The 11,717-nt window shown below is 41.7% G+C and overlaps 1 protein-coding gene across 1 annotated transcript; it reads left to right on the top strand.

Moving 5' to 3' along the window:
• The first annotated feature begins 1,318 nt into the window (after positions 1–1,318).
• On the top strand, positions 1,319–9,873 carry SRSF3 (serine and arginine rich splicing factor 3). The gene is made up of 6 exons (XM_054028532.1): positions 1,319–1,430; positions 2,583–2,790; positions 4,515–4,649; positions 6,801–6,839; positions 7,909–7,995; positions 8,323–9,873. Exons 2-6 carry the CDS (start codon positions 2,585–2,587, stop codon positions 8,348–8,350), a joined length of 495 nt encoding a protein of 164 aa, XP_053884507.1. The 5' UTR covers positions 1,319–1,430; positions 2,583–2,584; the 3' UTR covers positions 8,351–9,873.
• The last annotated feature ends 1,844 nt before the right edge of the window (positions 9,874–11,717 follow it).

The following is an 11,717-nucleotide window of genomic DNA, read 5'->3' as shown; positions in this document are numbered from 1 at the left end:
CATACACACACTATAGTAGCCATAGAAGTTTGGGTTGTGAGGCCTTTATCCTGTCATCCTCCTTCACCCCCTACTCGCCCTCCCAGGGGAAGGAGGCAAAAGCAGCACTGTGTTGGCAACCATTTAACTGACAACCAGATGCACTTCATAATTGCATAAATAAAGCTGCACTACATACTTGATCCTTGCCCAACTTATTCTAGTTACAAGTGTGCGAGAGGGCAGCTCTGACATAGTGTGCAGAGGTCTGAGAATCAGGTTGTCTTAGTTCTTCTCATCTTGACTCTGCCACTGATGTGCTGTTTGATCCTGGACAAATCGTTTCACCTCTCTGTACCTCAGTTTCCATATCCATGAAATGGGGATGATCCTATTTATCCACCATTGCAAAGTGCTTTGAGATCAAGGGATGAAAAGCTCTTTAGAAGTGCATTAATGTGATATCTTTCTCTCCCACAGTAAGTGGCTTGCAGCTATAGCGCTGTAGCTTGGGCTTTTATTGGCTCTTACAAACAAATCAGGCTCTGTACTGTCTGCGAGATGTCCTATATGCTGTGGGTAGTTTTGTTGGTGATTCAGGAAATGGTGGTGCTTTGGTCCTTCTATTCACACTGCCAGCCCTAGCGCCATTGTTCTGTAGCACATTCTCTTGGGCTAAGGATCCGAAGTTGAAGGGGTTACTTTCTTTATCTCCCAGTCAGTCTCCAACGGGGGATCAGCCTAGAGTGAAAAAAGTGGAGGTACTATTCCAAACTCTGCCTACTAATTAAACTCTGCTTATATGAGCAGACAAAATGTGACAGTGCTCACAATATGTTGTGCAGATGTTCAAAATATGATGCTCTCTAAGCTCCATGGGGCTCCTTGAGCTTGACTCCCACCTGGTGGGACAGGGGTGGGAGGTAATAGGCACCTATAAAAGACAAGGCCCGAATATCGGGATTGTCCCTATAAAATCAGGACATCTGATCACCCTCGGGGGGGAGAGGTTTGGTTCAGCCCATTATAGACAGTCCAATTGGGCTCTGGCGCTGAACCCCCTGGTGTTGGGGTGTCAGGGTGGGGGCAGCATCTTAGCCTCATGACTTTGCACATTAACCACAGCCCACGTTCTGGGTCCCCAGTGGGCCCCAGGGCTGAGGTCTGGCGCTGCTGGACGATGGGAGGGGGAAGGCCTGGCACAGGCCCTATTCAGAAAGCAAGAGAGGGCGGGTTCCATGGAACTGTCACTCCTTTGAGAGGCGCTCTGTGATTTGACAGCCGGTTGGGCACGTGGTGGCAGGGTGGGGCTATATAAGTCCGGGCAGGGAAGGCGGGTGCCGCCATTTTGTCCAGCGAGGAGAAGCAGAGCGGGAGCGTGTTTGGGATCGAGTCGGCTGCGGCGTAGCGCGTGCTCGCTTCTCGCACCCACTCGCCCACCCCCGGAATCGGTGAGCGCCTCACCTGGGGACCAGGGCCGGGCTGAACCGGGGCCGGGCTCCGCGTTGGGGCGGATGGAGGCGTCAGGCCCCGCCGGCGCTGAACAAAGAGCCGCCGCCATTTTGTGTGCCGGGCCCGGGCGGCGGCCGCTCCGTTGAGGGGACCTGGGCGGGGGCGCAGCGGGGAGATCGCACTCGAGGAGCGAACGCGGACCCCCCCCATCGCGACTGGGGCGTGGCGAGACCAGGCCTGGCTGGGCGAGAGGCGCCGCGGGGGGGTCCGGGGCGAGGGTCCTCAGTGGGGCGGGCCTGGATGGATCCCAGTTCCCATCTCGGCTCCCTGGAATGGGAGCTGGCTTAGGGAGCGCGGGGCCTGCCGCCGAGCTGCGCGGGAAGGGGGTCCCCGCTCTCCGTGCAGCCCCAGGCGGGGCGGGACAGGCTGGTCGTACGTGCCCGGCCTAAGCCGGATGGGTCCCCTCTGCGGCGGGCGCCCGGGCCTGACCCCGATCCCGGGCCCCCGATCCTGCGCCTGGATGCGCAGATCCGCTTCGCGCGCTGCTCTGAGAACAATGGAGCCCGCGGCTCGCGAGGGCTGCGGCGCCCCCTGCAGGTTTTGCTGGTGCCAACTTTCCAGACCCGACATTTAAACCCGGGCGGGCTAGTCTCCTAATAACGTGTGTCTCCCTAATAACACAGCTAGAAGAAATACTTGCGCCTCTAGAGTTCAGCCTAGTTTGATTCCACCTGTGCCTGGCATAGTCTCCAGGAGCCAGGGGTTAAAGAACCACAGGTCCTGATTTCTTCCCACGAAAGCTTAGGCCCAAATAAATGTTAGTCTCTAAGGTGCCACAAGTACTCCTCGTTCCTCTTTCCCAAAGAAGGGTGTTCTTTCTTCAAGTTAACTAACTTGAGTTAAAATCCTAGTGAAGAAAAATCCGTTTATAGTTTTAACAGGTTAACCCGTGGGGAGCCTAATCTTTATACTTCATTATCTATCATTGCTGTGGTTTCTGGGTGCAGTACTTTTTAGGTACCTAACTCCTATGGATTTCAGTGGAAGTTAGCAGCCTAACAACCGCTGAGGATGTAGGCCAAAATACTGTACTTATCTGTAGGTTGAATGGAAGTAAAAAAAAAAATTTACTTTCAGTATTTCTCTTCTAGTGATGCATCGTGACTCCTGTCCGCTGGACTGCAAGGTTTATGTAGGTAACCTTGGCAACAATGGCAACAAAACTGAATTGGAACGAGCTTTTGGCTACTATGGACCACTGCGCAGTGTGTGGGTTGCTAGAAATCCTCCTGGCTTTGCTTTTGTTGAATTTGAAGATCCCCGAGATGCAGCTGATGCAGTGAGAGAATTAGATGGAAGGTAAAACTTGCTTTTTAGGCGATGTAGTTAATTTAATTAAAACTAAATGCTATAGCCAGTAAGCAACTTGTATTCACACTTAAATTGACAAAGATCGAGTAACACTGAAACATCATGGTCTTGAGTTTCTTAACCAGTCATGCAGTTGTTGGTTAGTATTACGTACTGACTAGTTTAATTTATAATGCAGAATAACCATTTTAATTGAGGTGGTTAACTGTAAAAATAGGCCTTTTTCACTGATAATTTCAGTGTTCATATTTTTGGTCATTGAAGCCAAATCTAGAATCCTTTGCTTGTGTAATGTTGGTTACGGGTGTGATTCATTATGTTTAACTGGCAAAGCCCTAGTGTAGAGGCATTTATACCTGCAAAGAAGTCTTTTTGCTGCTATAGCTTTTCATTTGGGGAATTGGTATAGGAAATGTTTTGTTGGTATAAGCTGATATAATTTGCTGATATGCTGACAAACCCTTTCTAGTATAGAGTTGGTCTGAGATTGGAAATTTGAAATACCTAAACACATCTAGAAGAAATACTTGAGCCTCTAGAGTTCAGCCTAGTTTGAGTCCACCTGTGCCTGGTATATGGGGCACAAGAGATGGACACTAAGTCAATAACACTTCATTTTGAGTTGAAGGGAATTTTTAGTTTTTGTGAAATAACTTATAAATACTATTAAATACATGTAACACTTCAGAAGTGTCTGGTGTTCGATCATTGCTTTTAAGATGGAGCTAAGTTTAAAATTTGAAATGCATGAGAACAAAGATATATTTGAATTTTGAGCTATTAAATATCTTTTAAAATACTGATATAAACATATTTGCATTTTGACTGCCAGCCAGATTTGAACATATTATAAACAGCTGAGCAACCTACCTTGATTTTGTATTCACAGGTCTCTATAGCTACAACTGAGTACAAACTTCACAGTAAACCTTAGTACAGTGGTTCTCAAACTTTTGTACTGGTTACCCCTTTCACATAGCAAGCCTCTGATGCGACCCCTCTTAATTTTTTTAAATATATTTAACCACATTATAAATGCTATAGGGAAGGCAGGGTTTGGGGTGGAGGCTGACAGCTCGCAACCCCGCCATGTAATAACTTCATGAGTCCCAGTTTGAGAACCCCTGCCATAGTGCAATTGTGACTTCCGTAAATTGTACCTGAGTGTTAAATGCTGTCCCTTCATCTCAATCAAATTTAAAAATGAATTGCTTTAATTTTCTTGTAAAATCCTCTATATGGCGAGAGGAGATGCAGGATTTTTTGTTCTCTCAGAAATGGTATTAGGGAAGCCATTTTTGTTCTAGAGTATACAGTAAAATCTGCTTCAATTAATTAAGATTTTTATCTTGACATAAGACAGAAATGCTGTGAAGGTATAAAACTGCAGTGTTTAGTAAAATCAGTCCTCTTTAGTTTCCAGCTGTATCAGATGTATATAAACTACTGTTTGAGTTAATGAAGTCAAATCTACAAAATCGGTGTCCTGAAGGCTCTCTCCCTGTTTAAGTAGCTTTGGACAGGAGAGGCTCTGGTCACCTATGAATTTGTTTAGGTCATTTTGTACTGGGCTCATTATGTTGGTATCCAAGCACCTTATATATTTGACTAAATGTACACAAGAAATATTTCCCTTCTCCAGTGCTATGTCAGTGTGTCTTCAGTGCAGACAGATTTGTTGCTTGGAGCATTAACAGTAACCTTTTTTCCAGAACACTCTGCGGGTGCCGTGTCAGGGTGGAGCTGTCTAATGGTGAAAAACGGAGTCGTAATCGTGGTCCGCCTCCCTCATGGGGTAGGCGTCCTCGAGATGATTATCGCAGAAGAAGTCCTCCGCCTCGCCGCAGGTACCCTAGGTCAAAGATCATGCATAGAGCTGTTGAAATTGTTACCATTTAGCATCATAGAAGCAGGCTTTCTTTAAAGCATGTTGATGGGTAACATCTTAAACATCCTGATCACAATTCGGAGATGCCAGACACTATATAAAAAAATCAAGGTGAACATAAATTGTATTGAACGTTGGCTTTTGTCCTTAGGTCACTGTAAGTTGATAGTCAGTGCCCTCTGCCCCGGACTTACCCTTTTCCTTCCTAAAATCTGCACATCTTCTAGTCACTTTCCCTTTCTTCCCATACATCTACTTAGGCTGTTCCCTTTCCTTTACTCCATAATGGCAAACATTACATACAGCAACTTAGCTTTTCCATGCAAGTGCATTTCTCCACTTCGTAACAATTCAAATATTTGCCATGCAGGCAGCTGTTTAATAATGGTAAAACAAGTAACAGTTGCATTTAAATGTACAAATCTAATTTGACACTAGTAAAGAACTTAAAACGTCTTGTGACAATATCTGTCATTTGAGTTTTGCAAACCCAATCTAAAATATAGCAGGGTTTTTGGTAACTGCCTATATTCTTGGACCCAGACTAAATTGTCTGGATGTCCTATAATGGTGCGCGTCTCACACCTACAACATGGTTCATACAGGACTGAATTTACCTATTGCAGGTGAGTGAAGTCCTCACAGAATAAGCTTGAAACCATGTCCCTTTTGCTGTTTTAAAAAAAAAAACACAATAGGCGTATGTTAGCTGATAGATGGTTGTACTGATGGCTTGTTTTTCATTTTTATATGCTTTTTGGTCCATCTATTAATAAAAATGAACCCGTTACAGAGTCACCATCATGTCTCTTCTCACCACCCTCTGAGTCTGCATTAGCCAGTCAACTAGCCCTTTCAGCGTCATGTGACCAGCGCGCCCCATTCAGCTTGGCTGGTGTCGTTTCACATGACCCAGGCATGGCCAGTCGTCAGGTTGCACCGCCCTTTGGTTCCCGAGCATGCTGTTTTCTCTCAGCCTTCTCTCCAACCTTAACCAAATCGGCAGCAGCCACCTCGACCGCCCACACATTCCCGGCCAATCAGCTCAGCTGTTTATTTACCAAATGTCTTCACAACAACTACAGCAGCAGCCTTCGGCTAACAAAAAAGCAGGAAAAATCCACAACACCCCCTTCGCCAACCAACTAAATACAACGCAACATCTGGCAAAACCTTTTCAGCAAATTCTTCTTGGCAGTCAGTCCGGCAGCCTCACCTCACCATTTCTAGCTTGTTGAAACCAAAAACTAGTAAGTTTTTCCTGCTTATACAGTTTACTGCTGGTTAAAATAAGGAGTAAGCGGCTTATAAGTAATTATTTTTCTCAATCAAAGGCTGGCTGTGCATAATTGAGTGGTAACGTACATATGTTGCTTGAATAAAACTTTTAAGGGTGATAAGGAAACTTTTAATGTAAATGGAACCAAAAGTAAATGAGGTATATTTGCATGTGAGATGCCAAACTAAATTTTTAATAAAGCTCTAACAAATTTAGCTTTTCCTTGCAAATCTGCCAAGTCCTATCACCTTTAAATGGTTTTACTAACCGTTTTCAAAACTTAAAACAATTACTTTTTTGGGATGAACTGGGCCAAGCTAAGGTTTTTAAGTCTAAACACACTCTATGGCATTTCAGAGAATGCCCGTCACAAATATGCAGTTCTAATGTAGCACTTAATGGCATATCAGTATTTACACAGAGCGCATTTTCACTTTTTCTCCACTTGGTATCTCTTGTCTTGTCATGGACCTTTTTGGCTTGCATGGGTTCCAAAACATTGGTCTATGCTGTTTTTTGGAACCACTTGTGGGACTTTGGTGTGGTGTTCTGGGCAGTGGATTTAGTTGAAATGGAAGTGTTGCATTGGACAGGTCTGCTGTGAAGCATTAAGTTAAAGTGAATTAATTCTTGGTTGCAAAAGTGCTGTTCACACTGAGCTTCGTTTTACTGTGTTAATCTTTCCATACATTTTTACTGGACGATGGGTGCCAGTTGTTTCTTGGCACGTTCACTGGGCCCAACAGTGAGTTTGACAAGTTGGGAAATACCTCATCCCATTAATGCTAAAGAAATTGATAAAAAGGCTCATTTTTCTATTTCTGGTTCTAGATCACCACGAAGGAGAAGCTTTTCTCGTAGCCGCAGCAGGTAAGCAGCAGTTGGTTAAACCTGGGCTCTACTGTTTTATCCAGAGTGCTTTCTAAGGAATCATCTTAGTGAAGTCCTTGCTTGTATTCACTCAAGTGTCATATTTAAAGTAGTTCTGCTGATACAAAAGTTTTAAGATGATTTGGTTAATGTTCCAAAGAACACTTCCTAAAGACTGTTTTTAATAGGTTCCAGGGTTGATGGGGGAGGGAAAGCATTTCCATTACTTCGGGTTTGCTCCATCATTGCTAGGTTTCTAGCATTACTGCATGCGTGGCAGTAATACACAGTGTTTCCTTGTTGCTACACTGCTTCCCTCTGATGCTGTGTTGAGACACTCAAACTGTTGGGGAAATTGATGGTACCCCAAGGCTGTCATACTCATGAAGTGGACTGCCTCTAGAGTTCTATTTTTCACTTAAGAGCACTCATAGGAAAAGTTGCATCCATCGCAAAAATGCATTAGTTTCTTGGAATATAAAGCTGCTTTAATAGCATGTAGCTACATGATACAGCAGTTGGTTGAGCACAGGAAATTATCAGATGGAAACCAGCAGGCTCTAGTACTATAGTACTATGCATTTAATTTTTAAAATTTGACTAAATGTAAGTATGCAATAGGAGTTTTAAGCAGTATCTGAATTCAAGCTGATTATTCCTCTTTAACTACATGAGGAAGGAGGCTACTGTCACAACTGCCTTACTAATGGATAAGTTTCCTGATTAAATAGTTCCAACTTTACAGAGAATACTTTTTAATGAGGTGTAATAGAATTGTACCCTTAATGCAGTGCTGAACTAGCCATGCTAAAACATAAGGCAGTGATATTTGAAAAAGGCAATTTGATATAAAAAACTAATGTGGTGCTCAAATAGTACATTGCAAAGATGGAAAGGCCTGCAATTTTCTTGTTCACTTCAGTTGTAAGACACTTGAATACACTTGACCTATCTTTACACTTTTCTTTGCACAGTAATGGTCTGTCATGCATATTCAAACATTCTCTTGTAATATAATCCAGTTAAACTTCTCACTCGTGGATATTCATCTTTCATTGTAATCTCATAGGTCCCTCTCTAGAGACAGAAGGAGAGAGAGATCACTTTCACGGGAGAGAAATCACAAGCCTTCCCGTTCCTTTTCCAGGTCTCGTAGGTAAGAATATGTTGTATCTTCAGATTTTACTTTCTATTTAATTTTGATAATTTAATCTTATTATGCCATATCATCGATGCAGTAACTGAAAGCTCTGCTACAGTGAACATTTTTCTTTAGTGCTTTAGGTAAGTTCTTTTCTCAATGAACTTGTAACCTAAGATCAGTTTTGATATCTTCATAACTTCATCCACTCAATACAGTTTTTAAAGCACTTTCCAAAAGTTTCAAGTATGTAATTTAGAGTTGGACTGGAAGTAATTTCCCCAAGTAAAATAATAAAATTAATTCCATCTCTAATAAACTAACTTTCATTCTCTTATTTAGTCGTTCCAGGTCAAATGAGAGAAAATAGGACTTCAGGAGGAGCTGTGTACAGGAAGTCATTAGATCTGAGCACAGGAGGGAGGAGTATGTACAGAACATTGTGTTTTGTTGGAGACTTCATAAAGCTTGGTGCATTTTTAAAATGTTTTAGCTGTTGAACTTGCTTTGTTTCTTGTATCTTGTAACAGGTGACAAATGTAAAGATGTGAATCTGTATATGGTTCTGAACAGATCATATGATTTGTAATAAAACTTTTTGTTTTACAATGTACCCGTATGCTTAACTTTCATTTGCCTTGAGTGGTGTTCAACTTGTCTTGCATAGACAGAAATATTTCTATTCTGTCCTGGAATTTTTTCTGGGTATAAAATGTAGATTCCTTTTGAAAGGAAGGTTGCAGTGAATATTCATTGTAATAAACATCTGTTATGACATCAGGCTATTAGTTTATCCAGAACAAGATGGTGATTCCTAGTACAGTTTTTGGAAAGAAGGTAGAAATTGCAAACCCAGTAGCAAGTAGAAAGAGTGACTGAATTGCAGATAGTTTTGTACAGAGCTTTTTGGGAAGTTCTATTGATATCCCATATTGAAACTCTGAAGAGCTACATTATGTAAAATGTAGATTTTTATCCCTTGGGCCTAGGTAATTTTTGTACTTAATGTAATTAGAGCAGTTTTTTTAAATACTTGATAGCCTAAAATGCAAGCTGTTTGGCTAACCATATGTTACAGAATTTGAGCAGACCAAATTACACAACTGGAGTGGATGGCTTGAGTGCATATGGGTACATTGTAGAAGTGAACAACATTACTGTGCAAGAATTTTCATGTCACTTGTAAAATGTTTTGTGAAATCCTTGGGATTAAAGTTTTGGTTACAAATTTGTTGTAAGCATTTAACTTTTGAGTATCTAACACATTTCTATGCAGAACATTTAAATCAGGATGGTTTAGGCACATCTTAATTCTAATCTAATACTGTTTCAAGGTAAAGGGAGTCAAATTGCAGCCATTTAAATTTTAATATTTGGAATAATTTGCTAGTTAGCAGTACTACATTTCAGTTGTAAAATGCAAGTCCTTGAGAAGCCACTTGCTGCTTAGAAATAGCTAACTGTGCTCCATGACTTAATGAGGCTGGATCTATGATCCTGTGATGGCTGGGCAGTCTGTCAGGTTTACTCTTAAATTCAGTGCTTAGTGTTGTGCTTCTCAGTAATGAAACACTTGTTCAAAAAACACTTCAGTATATCTAGGGTGTTGACTTCCCATAATTGAGTTGGCAACCTGTTTAATAACCAGAGATTCAGAATTTGTCAACCTAGCTTTATCATGTATGTCCATGAGACTTAAAATTGCTTGTCTGTAAACTGAAGTCTTGCATGGAGGTTTCACCCGGGGTGTAAAAATAATTCATGGCATGATTCAAGTGTAATTAGAGCACCAAACTGCATAATGCTCCTTTTCTTTCTATGTCTGGGGGAAAAAATGGTACATCATTCTTTGATTTTTGTGCATTTAGATTAAATCCATCATACTTCGAACAATCTTGTGGTTTAATTTCCTGAAATGTCTCTAAAAAGAGAGGAGGGTGCTGCATCATTTACTTTTATCTTTAAGTTTTAATGCAAGGAATTGTTATACTAGTGCCATTCTACTGACTTTTATTCACAAGGAAAATACAGCTGTTAGGTGTTAATAAAATGGAGTGAGTTATACACTGTATACAATAAATCACTCAGTAGCAGCTTCAGTTCTTGGAGGTTGGCATCCATGTCTCACCCATCTGATGTAGTGGGGCTTATTCCTGACTAACATGAAGTAAAAAATGAGTCCCTGGTAATTTAGCAAAAATGGTCACTTTCTTAATCATTCTGCTTAAACTGATAGCATGCTCAAAAAAAGTAGGCAAACCAGTCAGTAGGCAAGTATTTTCACTTTAAGATTGCTGCAGTCTTAGTAGAGCAAAATCATACACTCCCTTTTAAAAATCCTAAACAGTGTACACAAATGGGATAGAAGTCATGTACCTTTGTAGAATTTCAGTGGTTACTATCTAACTACATGCTTTTCTGGATATGATGGACTACTCTTTAAAGGTATTTTTAATGATAGGAAATGAATTGCTGCATTGTAATAAGCTGCATCTGTGCATGAACTTGCTCTCTAATCTTGACATTTTAGGTAACATTCTAAAGTGACCACATTTTCAAGAAGTCAGTGAGCTTGGGTATTAGTTTTTGCATGTCCAGCATGATACCTTGGTCTCTTCCAGAAGAGCAGAGAACATACAGGTGTTGTGGACTTCAGTTGGAGTTTGATTCAGGGGTTTCTCAAATTAGGCAGCCTTAGCTGATGACCATGTTGAAACACTAGGCAGCTAGTGGGTCTGGATTTAGTTATCTGGGAGGTTACCCTACTATGTATTGTAGGACATTGTTACTATTATTGACTTTGATTCTTGGTGTATCTTTGTGTTAAACACTCCTTACTACTCATTTGGTCTCTGTGCTTGGGCAGACGTTTTATACTACTAGAAAAGCACCCAGACACCAGTGTGGAAATGACCTGGCTCTGTGGTTCTCCACCTTTTCCATACTACTGTACCCCTTTCAAGAGTCTAATTTCTTATGTACCAAGTTTTACTTCACTTAAACTATGTGCTTACAAAACTGTCACAGCACTAATACTGACATTGCTTGCTTTGGTCTGTATTAAATTTTAGTTTGTACTGCCTTTTAGTACTTTTTATGTAGCCTCTTGTAAAACAAGGCAACTATCTAGAATGAATTGATGTACCCCCTGGAACCACTGGCCTTGATTTAATGTACCAAATCAGAGCTGTTTGTTTCCTCCCCCCTCTGCTCTCAGCAATTTGTACAGGGGCTGCCACGGGGATGTTTACATTCTTCACAGCTTCCTGGGAGTGAGCTTTCCAGCTACAAGTGGGTGGTTCTAGGGGTTAAGCTTTGAGGGGGTAGTTAAAACTTCAGTTTGACTAAAACAATGCATTCTTTACTTTGCAAAGTGGTAGAGATGCAGTGTACTACAGGAAGGGTGGTTGTGTGGTTCCCACACCACAGTGTAGATGGGAATTTTTCTGACTCAACCTGCCTCTCTCATATTGTCTGAAATGTGTCTACAAACAAATTGACCCTTATTTAGGTAGGGAATGTCCTACGTCAGACCAGTGGTGCTATTTATTCTGGTATCTCTCGGACCAAGCTTCAGGGGAAGGTGCTAGAATCCCTGTAAAGCACAGCTATAAATCTGGCCAGGAGGCAATCCTTGACAGTGCTTTATTTTTAATGCTTTCTTCTAACAATGCATGTTTTCCACACCAAACTCATCCATTCCATAACCAGTGTGAGATGCTAAGTAGTGGATTTGC

Source organism: Malaclemys terrapin, chromosome 4 (genome assembly GCF_027887155.1).
Source record: "Malaclemys terrapin pileata isolate rMalTer1 chromosome 4, rMalTer1.hap1, whole genome shotgun sequence".
NCBI classification, from domain to species: Eukaryota; Metazoa; Chordata; order Testudines; family Emydidae; genus Malaclemys; species Malaclemys terrapin.
Note: the sequence above shows the minus strand (reverse complement) of the source record. Positions and strands in the feature narration are given on the sequence as shown.

Coding starts and splice junctions, on each gene's coding strand:
- SRSF3 (XM_054028532.1), top strand. CDS start 2,585: ATGCATCGTGACTCCTGTCCGCTGGACTGCAAGGTTTATGTAGGTAAC. Junction 2,791..4,514: donor GTGAGAGAATTAGATGGAAG/GTAAAACTTGCT, acceptor CCTTTTTTCCAG/AACACTCTGCGGGTGCCGTG. Junction 7,996..8,322: donor TCCTTTTCCAGGTCTCGTAG/GTAAGAATATGT, acceptor TCTCTTATTTAG/TCGTTCCAGGTCAAATGAGA.